This window comes from Cajanus cajan, chromosome 3 (genome assembly GCF_000230855.2).
Source record: "Cajanus cajan strain Asha chromosome 3, NIPB_CcT2T_4, whole genome shotgun sequence".
Lineage (NCBI taxonomy): Eukaryota > Viridiplantae > Streptophyta > Magnoliopsida > Fabales > Fabaceae > Cajanus > Cajanus cajan.
Window position 1 is genome coordinate 78,909,431 of NC_138519.1, and position 20,501 is coordinate 78,929,931.

Genomic DNA, 20,501 nt, shown 5'->3' on the forward strand with positions numbered 1-20,501 from the left:
CCTTTATAAAATATTTGCAACCTTTGTCGATAATCAACATTGCTAGCCATTTTTTGGGTGGTAGAGTTTGGGTGTCACCTTCCTTAGTCTGTTAATTATGTGGATCCGTTGCATCATCAAACTTGCACCTCAGTCCTCAGGAGAGTCACCACCAACCCAAGTGGCAATCCCCTAGACCCTAGTCGTCTTCTTATCTGCAAAGTCGAGCCCCACAAAATCAAATCAAAATGCACACCAAAGGACACACACATGACACATACACAAGGACGGAGCCAAGGGGGACCTACGGGTGCCACGGCCCCCCCAACAATTTTAATTTTTTTTTATATACATATATATTACTATATGGCACCCCCTATTTTTAATATAAACTCATATGTATAATTAAATGAATAACCCAAATTTATTTTTTTATTCAACTTTTGGATTTCTGGTACGGCCTGCTATGTGGTATCACTTTGGAATTTATTCTCAGCCCCCCAGTATTGAAATCCTGGCTCCGTCCCTGCACATACACATACCTTTTCGTTATTCATTACTAAAGAAACATCTGTAACTCCAACCAAGAACCAAAACATCAACAAATATTCATCATTATACTTCAACTCCAATGCTCAACACTTTCAATCTAATTTAACTTCATATTTTTTTTTATATAATATTCATTTACCTATTTTCTCTTATACAAATAAACGGAAAAATCTCCTTTTTTATTTATTTTTTCTTTAAACAACGCATATTTTTCTATTTCTATTCTATAATTATTATTTTTATTTTGTACCTACAAATAAACAAATAAACTTCTTTTGTCAAAAAGCTTTTATTTTTTGGTATTGGGCCTGGACACTAGCCGACCCAACGAAGTAGGGTTTTTTTATTACAAAAACGAAGAAGAAAAAGAAAAAGCTTAGAGTCTTGTTAGGTGTTGTTGATAAAAAAAGAGAGTCATTTATCTTCTTGCATTGTTTAGGTCTTCTGAGTGAGGGTTACCATTTGTTCCAAACACTCAGCTTAAACAAAGGTACCGTATTTACTGCTTTAATCACCATTTTGTTTTACCTTGTTATGGTTTATGTTTATTATTGGTTGCTTTTCACCTCTATGTGATGTTTTTTTTTCTCCGAGTTTGGGTTCTTTTGTTGTGATTAATATACTCTCCAATCCATCTCTCTCTTTTTTGTATATGGGATTTCGGGAAATAGATTTTTCTTTCGTTTCTGTTTCATCAATCGGTTCAGGGCTTCCAACATTTTCGAATAACAGGTTATTTTTCTTCTTCTAATGCAAAGTGCATCTTTGTGGAAAATGTTGGAAAGGAAATTATAATGGTTGCTTTTTATTGTTTTCTTATGTGAAAGACGGAAAGTGGATAGGTGGTTTGGAATAACCAATTCAACTAAGGGTCATTATGTGTCGCAATTGGCTTTTTAGTTGAGCTTTTATGATAGCCTCCGAGGATGAACAAAAAGAAAAACTTTCGTTCTTCCGAGTTGTTTCAATGTGGAAAATTATTGGAGACCTGAACTGAGGAGGCTGTGTTGAAGATCCTTCTGTATTCTATATTCTAATTTATTGATGTTCTTCAGATTGGATGTTGTCATTTAATATTCGGAATGCATCTTCTATCTAGTATTGTTTGTTTGATGTAAGATGTTGTAGATATCTTTTCTAGAATATGGACTTGGTGAAGCAATTAGCAAACTTGTGGGCTTTATTTAACTTAGGTTTGTCACCTTGATGTGATATGATACAATACGATCTAGTATTGTAGTTGGATTCACTTTGTGTTTGCGCCCAAGCTTAAGAATTAAGTCCTGGTTTGATGGGTAACACAACGTCTTTTAAAATCTAATTGTTTTCTTTCATTATAGAATTAAGTAGCTTATCAACTTTAAACTTCTGTTATGAATTTGTATATTGATTTGTTTTGGATGGCCACTCTTAGACGTCCATATAAAATTATTACTCCTGCTTTTAGCATTTATGTCATGTATGCTTGATTGTTGGTCACGCTTGTAACCAAGTTTAATTGTTGGTCTTTTGTCTGCCTTTATAATGTATTCTTGTTGCTATTCGTTTTTAGATCTTTGTCTGGTCTTAGTTGGTTGTGGTGAAATTTATTTTTCTCTTTTTGCCTTTCACCAGATGAATCGGGAAAGGTTGATGAAGATGGCCGGTTCGGTTAGAACTGGAGGAAAGGGTACCATGAGAAGGTATATCCATACATTTAACCCAGCATTTCATCTAAATGAAATCAGATTTCTTATCAAGCATTATTTGTAATATTATATTTTAACATGCTACGTTCTTCAAAATGCTTTGTTAAATCTTTAGTCTCACTGGATGTAACATTAGCCATATAACAACATATGAAATTTTTAGATTTTCTCTTATCCCCCTCCTTTTTTCACTTATTTGAGGCTTTGCAACCATTTCTTGTGTTTTTTGGAATTAAACACAGCATGTATCTATTTTGTTGAAATTTCCCTTCATGTTTGGTCTTCTCTTTTTTAGAAAGAAGAAGGCTGTCCACAAGACTACAACCACAGATGACAAAAGGCTTCAGAGCACCCTGAAGAGAATAGGTGTCAATGCCATCCCTGCAATTGAGGAGGTCAATATCTTTAAGGATGATGTAGTTATCCAGTTTCTAAATCCCAAAGGTAATATCAATCTGCAGTTTTTACAACATATATATATATATATATATATATATTATTAATGTACTAGCTTTCTTTTTATGTTTCTTCAATTATTTCAAGTCAATTATTACAAGTTGGTAATTTTTATTTCCAGTGCAAGCATCCATTGCCGCCAATACTTGGGTTGTCAGTGGTTCTCCGCAAACAAAGAGTAAGCAATTATATCTCTTTTCATTGTTGTTGTATGCATGGCTCTGCTTTTTTATTTTTTATTTCCTCTTTGAGAACATTGCCAATTTATCTGTACATGTTGCAAAAGAAATGTAAATAATAACTTTGGCTGTGTTGGTATTCAGGTTATACCATACGACATAGGGTTTAATGCATCAAGGACATAAACATTTGTGTTTAGTATATCTGAAATTTTTTATGTCTTAGTATACTATAGCAATGCTTCCCCCAATTTCTAGATTTGTAGACTGGTGCGTCTTTGGTTCAGTTTATTTTAGATAAATAAAGTCTCATTTTTGTCAACATTCAAAGAGAATTTTTGAAAAATAAGCAATTGGGTCTTCACTGATTTGTGAGTGAATTGGCACTGAAATTGACAAACTTTTCCGTTTTACAGAGTTGCAGGATATACTCCCTAGCATTATTCACCAATTAGGTATGTACTTTTTTTTCTTTGAAAGCCTTTGGTGTTTCTTTTTCTTCTCAGTTTAACATTTTGATTATTAAAATGCAGGGCCAGATAACTTGGAAAACCTGAAGAAGTTAGCCGAGCAATTTCAGAAGCAAGCTCCTGAAGGAGGTGCTGGTCCAGCCACAGTACATGAGGATAACGATGATGATGTCCCAGACCTTGTTCCTGGACAAGATTTTGAGACAGCTGCTGAGGAGACCAAGGCTTCTTAGAGTGTTATTGTTTTTGTGCCATTGTTATATATCTTCTGTGTTTTAATTTTTTTTTCTTCTGATTTTCCATTTTAAGTATTTCAGGTCTTCAGTTATCCTGTCATATACTTTAAACAGTTGAAATACTCTGTTAAATCTGCTTTCCTGCATCTAACTAGGTATTCTTGACTGAATCTGCCAACCTCCACTAATAAATCAGCATTATTAGTGGTTCGGTAGTTAGTATCAGGGGTATTCAAGTCGTGGCCTGGCTCACTAATTTGGCTTGATTTGAAGTTAATTTTGATTAGGGGTGTGCATGGTTTAGTTTTTTAAAAAAACTGCACCGTACTGCACCACACCACTTTAATAAAATGAACTGGTTTATAAATTATGTGAACTACTTTAACAAACCATTTTAAAATTGAACTACTTTAATAAACAAGTTTATAATCAGTTTAAAACTAGTTTTATAACCAAACTAGTTTTTGAACTAGTTTTAAGAAATAAACCACCACTTGCCAGAATTCTAATTCTGTTACTTGCATCTGATTCTTGCCCTTGACAATGAACTCGGTCAGAAGATTTCCTAGGTAGTTAAAGACCTCTACTGCACAATCGCCACACAGCGATAGTGGTGCTGCTACATAGAAACTAGCTTCAAAATAACGACTCATGCCTAAATAATAAATAATAGTATTATTTGAGTGGTGCTGTTACTTGAAGGAATTATGACTATATAAACTGTTTTCAAAATAAAATTCCCATGATATATTATTAATTTATTTTTTCATTCTTGTGTAAATTTTCATAAATATTAACTAAAATTATAAATAAGAATTTCTTGAATATTATTTTTTTATTTATAATTTATTTATTTTTCTTTCTATTTTTTAAATTATCTTTTATTCCAAACATGTAAGCACAAATTAAAAAGAAAAAAACATGTAAGCACAAATAAAAGAGCCAACGCGGCAAATTAAAGTCGCGAACACTACACAGTAGCTAGCCAGCTGATGACAGGGAATACTGAAAGGTCGCGTGTATAGTACTCCTCCCAAATTTTAGTGAACCTGAATCAAACTTTTTTTAAAAAAATAGGTTCAGTTTTTAAGTTTTATTTTAAAAATTAAATCCGGTTCAATTTTATTATAATTGGTTCTAGTTGTTTTTTAAATGGTTTGGTCTGGTTTTAAATTCAATTTGATTCTTTTGATTTTTTTGAACAGCCCTAATTTTGATGGATTTGAGTTCTAAAATTTAGATGCCATTTTGGACTACTTGTTATTACTTGGATCATCATAATCTGGTTCGAAAATGCATGTTCTATTAAAAAAAAGTTTCAAATTGTTATGTTGTAAATGTTTTGATGTAATTGATATTAGGAATGCTATCAATACATTTCTGTCCCACTTTTTCCTATTGTATGTGTATATATTTCTATGTTGTCTGGTTTCTTAATATTTATTTTGTATTTTAATTTTATTATTTAATAAATTACACGCGCATACATTGTTTAACGGGGACTCTCCAAGCGTGGTAGCAAAATAATGGAGAGAGGTTGCTAAATCGTCGAGGTGTTGAATAAAGATTGTTGTCTTAACACTTGAGATTAGTGGCAAAATACCCGAGTGGTGTGCATGGTCTTATCACAGTGCGTAAGGCTTATCAGGGTTTGCATATTAACCACTTTTGGGATTGAGGCTAGTGTGGATTTGTTTTACTCTGTTAAATTTGTTTATTCTTAATTGGTTGGTTGATTTATTTTTTTATTTTTTCCTTTTCCCTCCCTTCTAGATTTGCAGCACGAGACGAGGCTTTTCCTCCATTGACATTGATCCAGACCCTAATGCTGTTGTTCTTTGTTGGGGTAGGGGAGGCTTGCGAGAAATTGATAGTTGACTTTTTTTTTGCTAGATTCAGATTTATGCCTTTTGTTTATTGTGTAGGTGAATATTTCTCTCAATGACATCAAAGGCAAAGTGTTGCTGTTATCGATTTGTGGTATTTGAGTGGGGGCTTGTTTGGTTCTGTCCCGTAAGGAATTATAAATTAGGAAAATAATAAGAAAAAAAATTAAATGTGAAGTTATCTAATAGTAAGAATTTAGTTTCTCACAATGGGAGACTTTTGGACTTTGCTTGTTAAGGTCCAAAGAAGCAAAGTGGAACGTAAAGCTAAGCTATTATGAATAACATGTTATACGGCTATGAAAAACAATATAGGAATTGTTGCATGGCTTTACTGATAAATTGAATTGTTATTTGAAAGTGTCAAGTTTTATATGATAATGTGCCAAAATTTAAATTTTAAAAAATAAAATCATAAAAAAGTATTTTGCTCTTTTCAACACTACTAGGCATAAAATTTTCTTAACCATTTAAAACTTGTTTACTATTCAAAATCTTAAATAATCTTATAGATCGTAACAGGAATTTTATTGATGAAATTTTAAAATACAGCAGCTGATTAGAAGTATTCTCAATATAATTCTTATAGCAGTAGGATAAGTTTCTATAACTAAACTTTGGTTTGCATCAAAGTAACAATTTTTAAGCTCTTTCTTATAAATTAGTGGCTAAATATGTATAAATTACTCTCCACAAATGGAACTATACACATGACCTAACAAGAAGTTGGTTGAGTCCTCCAGATGTGAAGGCAAGCAATTAGATTTTAAAAAATGTTGTGTTACCCATCGAAACAAGACTCAACAATGTAAATCCAACTGCAACCAGCTTGTATTGTATCACATATCATATCACGGTGACAAGTGACAACCCTAAGTTAAATAAAGCCCACAAGTGTTGAAGAGAAAACTAGAACATCTTACATCAGACAAAGAATACTAGATAGTATATACATTTAGACATAAAACCACAACATCCAATCTGAAGAAATATCAATAACTTCATATTATTTTTATAATTTATTTTTTTTATCAATACTCCATATCACCAATACTCTTTGTTATATATTTACCAGTTTATTAACAATGACTACAACAAAAGTACATTTTCGCTATTATAAGTTATAGTTTAAGGTTTTATTCTTTTAATATATTGAATACACCAATTACAAACCCATTTTGGAAACTTCTAAAAATCCTTGTTCAGGTAAGGCCCAAAATGTTAAGAATCTTGGGCTTGGCCTTCTCTACTTATACTGTACAAATTTGCGGAGCAAAAGAAACAGATAGCCAATATTAATATTTAAATTAAAGTACACGTATACATTCGTAAAATTCCACAGTTCTTTTCTATATAATAAAATCATACTTAAAAAGTTAGTGTTGAGAATGGCAATCATACTTAAAAAGTTAGTGTTGAGAATGGCACTCGTGTTTGAGTAATGTAGCTGTCGTTTTCGTGAAAAGTGAAAGATGCAAATGCAGTTCCACGTATGGTTCTCAAATTTTTTAACAAGTTTGTTGCATTGCGCGTAGATATTAATAAAGTGTATAATATCTGATGATACATTAGCAAAAATTCTGGATACAGTCACTTCAAAACTGACAGTAAATGGTCCTGTAAGCTACTAAACGCTAACCCTATGGCTTGCAAGTTGCAACATCAGACAACATGTGTGTACAAAGTGGATAGAAAACAGCCTCCCAAGTTGTTGAGACTTGAGAGATAAGAAATCCAAGGTCCAAAACATCTTATCTACCAACCAATCATTTTACTCTATATGTCATGACGGGGCAAATATTATTTTATGTATTTATATTTCTCCATCGTTAATAAAAAAATAATGTTATCGAAGTTGTTGCACAATTATCATTTTCTTTATGCTGAGTCTCTGTTGTAATTCCAACATCATATTAGCATCCAGTCGGATAATATTGAGAGTATTTTCTCGTCTTATCCATATATATATAACTAAACTCTTATAATTTTTGCATCTTTTAGACGTGATTTACCGCAAAACGCATTCTGAAACATGTGGTTGGAGGAATCGAGTCACAGAAAATGGCAAATGACTTTAGTGTAATTTGGGTGTTGTTTAAAAGGCCCGTTGCGTCACACTTTAAAATCTCCATTTGCCATAGCTGCTAAAAAAAGTTAGAATATATCTTTTAGTGGAATTTCTTTTTTCATTGGAAATTTCGTGGAACATTTTGATGCAACATAAAGTAAATATTTCAAATTTTAAAAACAGTAAGCATCATAAATATTTTGGTCCTGTACTAATGACTTTACTGGTTAACCAGGACTCAATTTTAAGTTATTTGACATATCTACCATTAGATTATGGGAAGAAAAAAAATAAGCTTTTCATTAGCTGTATAACAGTTACTTAAATCAATTTGTTTGTATCGATAATAGTATCATTATATAAGTTTGCTTTTACATATAGTGAACAAGACTGATTCATATTCTAATTAATAAGAACAATAAATCAGAGACTTTTCTCTTTAATTACGTCACAACATACACTTCAATATTTATTGACGTGTTTGGATATACCCTGAAATCAATCTTGATCTCAAAATTAAGGTGAAAGTTCAAATGGTTATTTGTAATTCTGATGTTCAACATAATTTTATAATTAGTTCTAATAGAATTAAAAGTCAATGAATGTAAATTAATTTTTAGTTATGAATTTTTTAAAATACAGTGTAAATCTTATGAAAGAAGAAAAAAAATATATTATTTTTTAAGAACACTAACGTGTACCATTTGCCAAATATGCTTTTTACATGATGTAGAGGAATATTGCTATTTCACGTCTTAGTCAGCTCCATTTTTAATTTTTAATTATGGCAGGTCATTTCCTTCGTTTTTTTTTTCCATCACTGTCTAAATTTTTCCACAGCCTTTACTTTTCTTTAGCTTATGAGATAAGATAAGTAGCCAGTCCATTCATATCATATACCAATACCACCACTCATATAAATTTTCAAGCATGTCTTACATCCTTATCATAATTTCACATATAATCCTACGTTTATAATTTATATTTGTATTTAAAAGTAATACGTTATATCATTGCATATGATAAGTACAAATTTCTGAGTCTTTAAAACAAGGGAAGTGGGGGTGTCCATATCAAAACTGTAGAGGAAGAAAAAAAAAAGGAATGAGATTTCTCCTAATGACATGGTCAATTGGCATTATATTATGTCATAGTCATATTCCTATGGCATCTAATTGGGTTATAATTATTAATTGTGCTGTGAGGATTAGTTGTAGAGAACAGAGAATATTCTGAAATGGCATCAGATCAGTATGGTTAATTAGAGTTCAGAATCAACAAATATACTTCTATTAATTAGCTCTTTTTTCAATAAAAATAAATAGCAGAAGGAATCAAATGAGTTGAGGATATGCTGATTGGTGTCTGAGAATGGAATTCACAAACGTGCTATTCGAGAATATTCGTAGATCAGTTGGAATATGAGAATATACTTTATACTATTACTTAGTGGGTGCTCGAAGCTGCGGTATAATTGCCAAATTGAACAATTTGGCTTTTCAAAAATATTATTTATAAAAATTTAAAATGTACTTTATCTACTTTTAATTCAATAAAAATTGAGCCAAATGCTGTACAAATCTTCCGCTGGACCAAAGTATCATACATGTATCTTTATTATTTGATGATGATATACGTTAAATTATTAAATAAAAAAAACTTTCTTGATTATTTATTCAATTAAATGAATTTTCGCCTTATTAACTTAATAACTTCTACAATTTATATTTTTAACAATAGTAAAATAGTTTAATAACCATACACAATCACTATAAAAAGGCTTAAGAACTAGTAGTGAAAGACGACTAATAATTTAGAGTTATATATTTATTGATATCTAAACATATACTATAAATATATATGATATCAATACAATAATTCAATAAAAATAAATTATACAACTTAAGTTATCGATCAAATAACTTTTACTATTAACTAGCTACTTCAAGGTAGCACAAAATATTAGCATCATTAATCTTAATGTAGCCTCCAAAATAGTACTCACATAAATATATTTCTACTCTACTTTCATATCAAGTATGATTATCGCAATCCATTCATGTAAAAATACGCAAGGGAAAACTAGAGTTTAATGAAACAACATATATACAACACAAAGTATCAACAACATTAATATGTCATCACATCTTCACAACACCTTCAACATTATCAACATATAACACCACAAAACTATTAATATATATCAACATGAACAACTTTGTCTACCATAGCATAATACCAACTGAAACATCACTACATCGACAACTCTAATTTTCTATCACAACAACACAGTATATATAACACAGCAACTACATGTGTCGTTATGTATTTCAACTAAGAGATCTCCTACAACATAGCGTGAGTAGTCTAAGTAGTTTGACGCTACCGAACCAACAACACAAAATAATCTTTTTGGGCTTTCTAGATTTACAACAAATTGGATATCATTCCACAACACAGCAACTTGATTTCTTGGATGTCATCACTTAAACAAGGAAGTATAATACTTTTGTCAAGGTAGAATTGTTGGGTATAAGTCCATTTCAACATTAACTAGCTTAACTAATCTTCGTATAGAATTAACTCATCGACTACCCTTTAAATACTATGCCCTTCCAATACTTGTTTAGGAACAAAGTTTCTGGTTTCATACTTTATTCAATTGGTTGCTTTATACATGTGTACCTTGATCTTGTCCACACACATTACCAACCAAGGTCCTAGAATAGATTCAACTATTCTTTTCAAGGGTTAACATCCCAAGAAGAGTTTTTCAACAAATTGAGTTCTTAGAACATCATAACACAATATCAACATAATGAGATATGCAACTTTAAAATAATCTCCCATCTACTCCTAGGTTGATCAACACAACTCAACAACATTATGTCTAAATATCTAAAAACATTCCTAGCATTTATCATCTTAGCAACACAACATGTTTAAATCATATTCAACTCATTTATATCATTAGCACGCAACATACAACATATAACTCAACTCATTTTCAACTCTCAATCATCAATCATCTCTAATTACCATCCTATATCAACACACACACGCATACACACAATCAACATTTAGTAGCTTAAAATAAGCAACATATATTTATACTCATCTCATATTCAGCAGTCTATCAGTCAAACATCAAATTTTCATTCAACAATTCAGTGTCTGACGCAACACAACCACTGTTCAACGCCATCTATATAGGGGATCCTCTACCTTGCTCACCTCTAATGCTACACAACCCACGCACGACGTGGATTAGGTAGAAGTCCCTAAGATTGGTGTCATTTCAACTTAAGATGATTCTTCCTTCTCACCCTCAGTGCCACCAATCCTGAATTTAGCATGCATGAGACAAAGAGCCTCACTTTGACATGGTGCCTAACGCTTAGAAAGTGTGTCCGACAAGGCAAGAGATTTGCACCAAGACAAAACACTAAATTGTCTCCCTTCACCTAAAATCCAGAAACTTCCAAGCATGCAATGATACCAATTATCTATATACATCACAACCAACACATAACTCCACTCAAAATCAACATGCTTCAAAACTCAATCCTCAACCTCCAAGCATTCAAACTTATCTGAAGCAACACAACAACAATTTTTACAAGAAGAATCATCTACAAACAACTCAAAACATCAAACAAGAATATAATCCAACTTTTCTTACCTCTAAAGTCTCCAAACCAATAAGAAAAGAGGAATGAGGAAAAAGAACGTCAAATAGTCCAAGGTCACTTTACATGGAATCTAATATCTGGATTCAAGTCCTTATTGACCTAAATTCATCAACAAAACAATGAATATTCGAGAAAAGATTTTTCTCATAAGATGAGAGTTTGGAGATGAAGAAAACTTACGATTCTAAAGCTTATTTCTCTAGTTCATCTTTTTAGATTTTTGAAGATTTGAACTTATGAAACTCATTCTTAAACAAAAACCTTGAATATCTTCACTTCTAGGGTTAAATTGGACCTCCATCCACCAGAAAAACTCTCAAATTATGTTAAGATACAAATAAGTCTCACATCGATAAAATAAAACAAAAAATAACAATTTATAAAGTACACAAATATTCTAATAATTAAGAAGTTTTTTGAGTGATGATAAAAAATAAAACTGTAAAAACTTAAAATCTAAAATAGACAATATCTCGATCAAAAATTATTTATTATAATAATACGATGACTTTCATAGCTTCAAATTCGTGGACTCTTCACAATTAGCATCAGATCACTAATCAGTAATCAGTGATTTGACATATATCAACTATGGTAAAATAAACAAATAGTATTGATTCGACTCTTCAGTTTGTTAGTGGAATCCAATGATGAAATATTCCTTAATCGAATGTGGAATGTAGCAACGCTAGCTGGGCCAGAACCCCACCTACTTTGGGTAAAGGGAGAACATAATTAAAAGGAAACGAAATCTGGATCCAGTTATGTGAATGCTTATAATAATCCAAGTTCAGGGAAAATCCTGTAAAGAGAATTTCAAAAATGTGTTTACGTGATATTCTCCCAAGCTGCCCTTTTTATTGGATTTATTCTTTCGGTAGTTGAAAATAATTACAGAAAACAAATCAATAGGGATTTAAAACGAATGCCATATTGAAAACGAAGGTGACGTATTTGTGTTCCCTAAGATCTTATCCCCACCCAACCTCATAACTTCTCTCTCTCCTACATTAATAATATTTATATCGAGTTCTTCGTATTTTTATAATTAAATTGTTCTTTTTTAAGAATTACATGTGAATATTTTTTAATAAAAATTTTTTACTACATATATATATCTAAAATTAAAAATAAATTTTCACATATATTTATTCAATAGGAAATTATAATGAAAAGAACTTAATTTAAATTTGTCCACGTAGTAATTGCTAAGAACATATTAATTTGGCAAGGATAAATACCATGGTAATTAGGTGATCAGTCGCATCTAAGTAGTGCTAATAATTTGATTTTTTTTTTTATAGAAAACCTTGAAATTACTATAAGATATATACTAGTGAATATACTAATTAGTGAGACCTATTCTAATTTAATTAAAGATAATTTTGAATCATGAGTAACAAAATATAAGTAGTTATTTGATATTTGTGTATCTTAATTTTCAATTAAGGACTAAAACTTAAATATTGATTTTAGTATGAAATAGCGTTAGAGATATCACTTTATATATCTAAATAAGTGAATTCGATGAGAGAAACGAACATCTCTTGGTATTCTCAAATTAAACGATTAATAAAGCTTTTTTTTAGATTATGTATAAGCAACTAAAGTATAATCTTAATATATATGGAAGTGGTACACCTAAAAAAAACACAAGTCTAAAAAATTTTAGGAGCTCTAATTCAGGTGGTCCCAAGCCAGCCTTTTAATTAGGTGAAAAAACTTTGGAGGAAAGTAAGAGAATAAAAAAATAAAGGAAAATGCCAAAAGTCTAAAGTTCACAGTGGTTGATGGTAGTTGGAAGTTGTAAAGGAGAAAACGAAGCATAGTTTCAAACAAACATAAAGGGATACAATAGAAAAGAAAATGCCTTACGTATAGACAAATTTACAAGGCTAAAACTAACATTTCCACCTCAAAATTGAGGGTACACACAATACCTCCTTTCAATTAATATTTGTAATTGTTCCATGATGTCCTATGGAGATTGTCACAACTATTGTGATGCTTAAGAATCATATCCAACCAAAACATATCACATGACCATTAACTAGTAAATTATAACTTGACCAAAAATTAAAAAGAAAAAAATATATATATAAAAAAATGACTACAAAGCACTTTAAATAAAGATACATTTTTGTCTTCATTTAAATGAAGACCTCAAAACTCAATTATAAACTCGATATATTCACATATGTAGAAGTGTAAATAAATCGAACTATTTGTAAACTATTTGAGCTCAACTCTCTAAATAATTAATCAAGTAACTTAATTATTAAATTAAATAATCAATCTCAAGTGTAAAATTATGTTTAATTGTTTAAATAAGTTAGTCAAAGCTTTCAAAAACATTCTAGCACATATTTCTATTTGTGTTATTATTTAACATAAAAAATATTTTATTAAATACAAAATTTGATAAAGTTAAAAAATAATTTGAAGAAAATTTACATTAAAGCAAAAAATAACTAAGTTATGAATGAATTAAACAAGTTAAACTAAGTCTATTTTTATATAAATAAATCAAATTCAAACTTTCATTTAAATTCATTTAAATAAATAAGTCAAATTTGAACAAGTCATTTTTTATTGAGTCAAGCCTAAATTCACATTATCTAACTCATTTAGACCCTACAGAATATGTTAAGTTGAGAAAAAATAACTGAGTTAAGCTTAAGCCCCAATATTTATAATTGATCATCTTAACTCAGTATTAAATTAATTCAGCCTATCAAAATATTGACAAGTCAACTTTAGGACCACATTTAAGTTTCTTATTAAACACTCATAAGTAAGAGAATCATACTTTGTTCTAGATTTAAGTTAAATGTTTATTATACCGAAATAAAAATAAGGTAACATTACTCTTGACTCTTGAGGGGCCTTAGACCTTATTCAACAATACTTGTTAAATAGATTTTGATATTATCTTATATTTTGGTTATAATCAATGTGAGATATTCAATATAAAGTAATTAATTTAATACTTAAAGTTGTATTCAAATGCCTGAGAGAACAAAAATAAATCTTAAAACTATAACTAATATCAAAATAAAATTAAAGCAAAACACGATGTAAAAAGAAAAAGAAAAAATAGTTACATATCAAACCTTGTGGAGTTACAACACGTTTAAAATTCCATGAGAACTTATGTTATTAGTCTATAGAAAAACACAAATTGGTTCTAGTGGATCTCTCACAACTCGTGCTGTGCAAATAGACCTATAGGTATGATTTAACAACTCAACATTATTAGTTGTTAAATTTGGATCGTCCATTATTTTTTCGTTGAAAATATGCACGGGGTTTTCACTGTTTATCTTATCTTTGAACTAGTCATTGTGTAGTGAACTCCACTAGACATTGTGATCAAGAGAGAAAAACAAAACACCCATATTTTTCTAATGGAATAACGATGTTTGAGATCCAAATCCAATTGTTTGTGTCGTTCTGTCTGAATTCAATTCCAATGAATAACTCATGTCTAGGATTTGCAAAGTCATCCATAAGAAACGGTGAATTATCTGTCTTCTTGTTTAAGTTCAAATTCAATGAATTAATATATAACCAGAGTTGGATTTGTAGACTAATATCTGATGCAAAGAGATGGTGATGAATTGTTGTATTGTCCAAGAAAGTTTGTCCTTTTTTAAACAATTAAAATTCGACATATAGGAAAAAAGAATCTAATGTTTCTTTATATATTCATAAAAACATTTATTATTTTCTATCTTTTTATCTAGTCAAAGTGTGAAACAAAAAATCACTGCATTGTGTACTACACGCGAACCAAGAGGCGCACCTTTTGTTCATGCACACTCATCTCAATTATTCAAAAGGAATAAAATCCCGCATCACATGTAGTTTAATTATTATTTAACACGCACAAGTTATTCTTAACTAAGAGATTTTGATCTTGCACCTACCTAATTATTAATTTTTAAAAGGCACGTGCACATATATAATAGAGAGGAAGGATCATTTTATTTTTTGAGTAGGTTTACCTAGGCTTACTTCGTTTAATAACTCATGTTCTACATTAAATTTTAACGATTCAACCGTTTAATTTAAATAATGCATAAATCAAATATGCAAATTTTTAAAAATTTTGAAAATTATTTAATATTTCATTTCATTAATTCAAATTGATTAATAATTATAAAATCATTTTACATTGATTCAAATTAATGAAACGAAGTATCAAATAATTTTTAAATTTTCTAAAAATATGTAGATTTAATCTATGCATTAAAAATTTTAAATTGAACGATGTAGAATATGAATTATTGAACAAAGTAAGTATAAGACTTACTTTGAAATAAAAGGATCTCTCCTCGTATATATATATATATATTTCCTTCCTAAGAAAGAAAGAAAAAAATGTGAGAAGGAAGATGGGAGAGGAAACAATAAAGATATGAATGGATACCCGTATATGGTGGATATGTGTTAGCACTTAACATAGAGATTCCCTTGTGTTCGGAACATGTTTGTAAAACATGTAACAAAATCGAAATGAATGCACATTGTATCTTCACTTCACTCCACGAATCTTGATCTGACAAATGGGTCCTATAACTAAGGAAGTGGCGGATTCTGCTGCGACGACCGTGGGAAAGTGACCTTTCATCAAACACAAGCGAGACCATGCATTACGATGCGTTGCGCTGTATTCGATTATTATGTTCGTGTTGTGAGTCAAGTGTCCTACTTCAAGGATGTGAGGTTTTGTTTGTTGCCATCTCCTAAGACATGGTGGACCTTCCTCCACCTCCCTATTAGCTGTGCCTAGCCTCCACAACATTCTAGAAACTCATTTTTTTTAATTATATTTTTAGCCACAAAATAATATAAAATATAATTATCATTGTAACATATATACCTTTATTAATTGGGCTGTATAAAATAATATTTTAAATTTGATTCCACTTGCCAAATTCAATTTGTTAGACATAATACCAGATTCCCAGGTCTATCTCTTATCTCCATTCCGATTACACCATTAATTTAATCAATTAGGCATAATGAATCATAATATAGAATTGTTTAGGGTTTTTCATATATGGACAATACATACACGAAACAATTAGAAGTTTTGATGTAAAAGGGGTATTGTTTATCGAGCATGCCCTAAATTTGAGTCTTTTCAATGAAGTAAGCAAAGAGCTTATATAAAGTGCAACTTCACCTTCACACCAAAAAAAAAAAAGTGCAACTTCACATCAAAATAGTATAGCTACAAATTTATCTTTCGCTTTCTTAAATTATTGAATACTAATTTCACTAATATCTCTTTCCATTTCAATTGCATCCCTTTTGGAATTTTCCTAAAGAATCTTATCCCTACCACTCCCGTAAAAGTTAAAATACTTGTCTACCCTTTGTCTGTTGACGATAATTTTAAAATTATTATAATTAAAAAATTGCATAATTTTTATTATTTAATTATAATTTTCTGGACATATTATATCCCGTTAAAGTAAACAAACGTTTTAGGAACGAGACTTGAGTATTATAATTATAATTATTGATAAAAATATTTTTAGCACGTAACGAATGACCACAAAATTAAGTGCCTTGTTCAATTTTAAAACACGTATTTTCCCTGAAGCAAGTAGATAGAGAAAAAATAGAGTATAAGACCCATGTAATGTAAATATTATATTTAAAATTTTTATTCAATTTAATTTTTAAAAAATAACTTCTTTATATTTTATTTTTTCCTTTTACAAAAATAATGAACAGAAATTTCTTGACTTTTTTAATTATAATATTAGTAAAGTGAACCGGTCACCTCAACAAAATCTCAACTTTTTAATTTTTATACATCTTTACTTCAATTTTGTCACATCGGAGAGAAAATGAGAGAGACATATATAAATGCGAAGTAGCCCCTGGCAAAACATCATAGAATTCAGAAAATAAAGTGAACCTTTACACAAATCCTTTAATTATAGAGTTTTATTGCGTGCTTACAACAACATCTCTTGTATAAACTACTCAGACTCTTACTACTAAACTAATCTCAGTGGGTTTTATCAAAAAAATCATTATTACTGAGTTAAATTTTAAAGAATTATTATTAAAAAAATCTTAAAAACTTAAAAGTCTAAACATTTTTTATCCATAAAATATTCCCTATGTCCACTGAATACAGAGTTTATAATTGAAATTGAAATTTATTAAAAATTGTTGAATGTTATTGAGATGAAATGAGTAAAGATGTGAGTGAAAGAGGCACCAACATTTAGGTAGCATGATGACAGAAGTCTTAAAAGCAGAATCCATAGATATTCTTATTGCATCATGAAAATAGCCCATGACAGAGTCACAAGAAGGATAAAAGTAAAACCACCTGGATACACCCATGGTGATTCCCTTCAAACCACAAACAAACACAAACCTTAACAGCAATATTGAAAAACAAAAGTAAACAAACAAACAAACCACGGCAATAACAACAGGGTCTCACACTCACACCACTCTAACCGCCACGTGTGCAAGCCTTTATTTAATACTATTATAGTAACGGCAACACGAGACCGCGTCCTAATAATTTTTATTTATTTATTTATATGGCGAGAACCAAACCGGGAACGGATTTGCCGACCCGACCCGAGACGCTGCTCTCCCAGACGCAGGGGAGGCGGCCGGCGGCGGAGGTGGCCGGAAGAATCTCGTCGGAGTCGTGGATGCGCGTGACGGTGAGGGCAGTGTTGAAGTACTCCCTGACCTGGGTAACTATCCCATCGGCGACGGTCCACGCGTGAACCCAGGCAATGGCGCGTGCGGTGTCGCAGCCCTCGACGATGACGGTGGGGCCGAAGGAGGCGATCCTTAGGGGGAGGAAGCGGAAGGTGTCGTTGGAATCGCCGGTGAGCATGCGCATCAAAAACTGGTGGTGCGGCGGACCATGGAACCACCACTCGAGGTCGGCGGCGAGGATGTTAGCGACGGCGTGGGAGTCGGCGGAGTTTAGGGCGTCATACAGTGCCAGCACCAGCCGCTTACTGCTGGAATCAGCGTCGGAATGAGTTCCCTGAGAGTTAGCCAGTTCGAGATTAATGCTTCCTTGCAAGGAAATTTAAGCGATTCCTTTGTGTTTTCAGTTTAGTTGAGTCTTCCTAGGAGACCGAACACCGCTTTTTATAGGAACATCTCACCCCCAACGTTTCTCATCCCCTGCGCCCGTTACTATTTCCACTTATTTCCATTCTGTCACGTGTCCATTTCCCATTGGCAGTTGAAGGATGAGAGGATCAAGTTCAGAAACAACGCCTATTTTATGTTTGAATTTCTTTTTTTGGTCACGAGGATGGATAATAAAACCAAGCCACGGTCAAGCCTATTTTTTTGACTTGGCACTTATAGCCTAATACCTATTCACTTCTCACTTCACTCCTCTCTTTGCACCACTTTCACCAAAATTAAATATTATTGACATGCAAGTAAAGTTCCACATCGTTCAAACAACATGATACATGAGTTTATATACACATAGTTGTTTCTATTCTTTTGGATGATGTTCAAAAGCAAAATCATGAGGGCTTTGGCCCAAAGCGAACAATATCTCACCAATGTCCACATCGATTTTGACCAAGGAAGGAAGGGGTTTTCAAGTTTCAACATAAAACTTGTGAAGGAGAGTTTTCAAGATTCGTCAGAAAACTTGTGAATGATGATCGATTAATGTGAGACTTTGGATGAAGGGAAGATATGTTGTTGTGCCCAAAGTGTGTGGGTATCCTCCAAAGTCCCACATCGAGTAATTTTGAAGAAGGGCTTGCAATTTTATCCTTATAAAAATTGCATGTGGAGAGAAATAAAATAATGTGTTGAGTGTGTTTGTAGATGTAGGCAAGAAGTGCCGAACCACGTTAATTTTTGAGTTTGTTTCTCTATTTTGTTTCTCTCGTGTGTGTGCTTCCACTGTTGATGGCTTCGTTGTTTGGGTCCAAAACGGACAATATCTCACCAATGTGGAGACATGTGTATATGTATGGAAACCCCCTTATGTATGTCGAAAGTCTTCCTAACGGTGGGTCCATGTGAAAAAGAGGCTTCCTGGTAACATGGAGGGTTAGGAGGCGTGTCCCACTGTCATGAGGAAGATCATGAAGGAGCGGCAATGCAAGCACTCTGAGCGTGAGTGAACTTTGTGGGGCCACCATCGGATAATACTCGTAATTTTCGCTGCAGGGAAGGGTGAGCGTGAGTGAGCTATGTGGGGCCACCATCGGATAATACTCGTAGTTCTCGCTGCAGGGGAGGGGTAAACCGTGGTCCTCTATTTGAGGGGAGGATTGTTGAGATGCAAGCAAAGTCCCACATCGTTCAAATAAGAGATGAGTTTATATACACACAGTTGTCTCTATTAGTAGAGAGGCCTTTTGGGTGATCTCCAAAAACAAATCCGTGAGATCTTGGGTCCAAAGCAGACAATATCTCACCAACATAAAGATATATGTATATGTGTGGTAATTCCCCTAGTTCACAACAAATACATTAATGTTGTTGCTAAAAATCAATTTATGAAAGATTACTCTATGTATGTCGCGCATATTACAAGAATTATCAAAATCAAGTTGATCGTAATTCCTTATTTTCAAGAGATTTAATTATTATTATTTTTTTGTAAATATTAGAGAAAATTTAAGTTTCATATCGACTAAAAATTGATAATTAAATAATATATAATTAAAAAATAACTTTTATTTTAAAAATTAATTTTATAAGATTGAGTTAGACTCGATTCCAGTAAATGATATAAGTAAGCGAAAGCGTGTATGAATAAATGATATAATGGTTGCATTGTTACGTTAACGGCTTTAGCATAACTTCATTCGCTGCCTTAATTAAAAGGTAAGGCAGAGATGTTACGTCACTTGTTTAGTCGTTAAAAAGTTTAGACTTTTCACACGCCAAGCACACAATCTATTTTGGTCTTAATGCTTACCTAATTACATACTTTTCCACCTAATTTTCTAACTTATATTTTTAACTCAAATTTAAATGGAATTTATTCAATCATGTCAATTTTATTATTTATCGACCACCATACCACCTGTAATAATTCATTTGGTTTTTAATTTTTGATACGCCATTTGATTTCTTAGTTTTTTTTTCACTAATTTCTTTCAATTAGAAGGTAACTGGTCAAAATATTTGATAAATATGAATTTATGTGTTTAAAAATAAATAAAAGAGCAACTCATATGAATAAAAAAAAATGTAATTGACAAAAGAATAACTAATATTATTTGTTTGCGGGTTAAAAATATCAAAAATGAGT

At 31.6% G+C, this 20,501-nt stretch overlaps 2 protein-coding genes and 1 non-coding gene across 4 annotated transcripts; 2 read left to right on the plus strand and 1 right to left on the minus strand.

Moving 5' to 3' along the window:
* The first annotated feature begins 862 nt into the window (after nucleotides 1-862).
* LOC109816585 (nascent polypeptide-associated complex subunit beta) lies at nucleotides 863-3,730 on the plus strand. 2 transcript variants are annotated; one of them, XM_020381654.3, is made up of 6 exons: nucleotides 863-1,021; nucleotides 2,146-2,213; nucleotides 2,515-2,663; nucleotides 2,797-2,853; nucleotides 3,271-3,309; nucleotides 3,388-3,730. In XM_020381654.3, the coding sequence occupies exons 2-6, from the start codon at nucleotides 2,146-2,148 to the stop codon at nucleotides 3,555-3,557; spliced, it is 483 nt and encodes a 160-aa protein (XP_020237243.1). In that variant the 5' UTR covers nucleotides 863-1,021; the 3' UTR covers nucleotides 3,558-3,730. The 2 variants fall into 2 exon arrangements, with proteins under 2 accessions (XP_020237243.1, XP_020237244.1); XM_020381655.3 differs by lacking the exon at nucleotides 863-1,021 and adding an exon at nucleotides 1,126-1,263.
* LOC114917075 (small nucleolar RNA Z159/U59) lies at nucleotides 1,448-1,534 on the plus strand. Its single transcript, XR_003805802.1, has one exon. It is a non-coding gene; the product is annotated as a small nucleolar RNA Z159/U59 (small nucleolar RNA).
* Nucleotides 3,731-17,480: 13,750 nt separating the features above from the next.
* On the minus strand, nucleotides 17,481-18,338 carry SAG20 (senescence associated gene 20). The gene has a single exon (XM_020381658.3). The coding sequence runs from the start codon at nucleotides 18,096-18,098 to the stop codon at nucleotides 17,781-17,783; it is 318 nt and encodes a 105-aa protein (XP_020237247.1). The 5' UTR covers nucleotides 18,099-18,338; the 3' UTR covers nucleotides 17,481-17,780.
* Nucleotides 18,339-20,501: the final 2,163 nt, after the last annotated feature.

Coding starts and splice junctions, on each gene's coding strand:
- LOC109816585 (XM_020381654.3), top strand. CDS start 2,146: ATGAATCGGGAAAGGTTGATGAAGATGGCCGGTTCGGTTAGAACTGGA. Junction 2,214..2,514: donor GGAAAGGGTACCATGAGAAG/GTATATCCATAC, acceptor TCTCTTTTTTAG/AAAGAAGAAGGCTGTCCACA. Junction 3,310..3,387: donor TAGCATTATTCACCAATTAG/GTATGTACTTTT, acceptor ATTAAAATGCAG/GGCCAGATAACTTGGAAAAC.
- SAG20 (XM_020381658.3), bottom strand. CDS start 18,098: ATGCGCATGCTCACCGGCGATTCCAACGACACCTTCCGCTTCCTCCCC.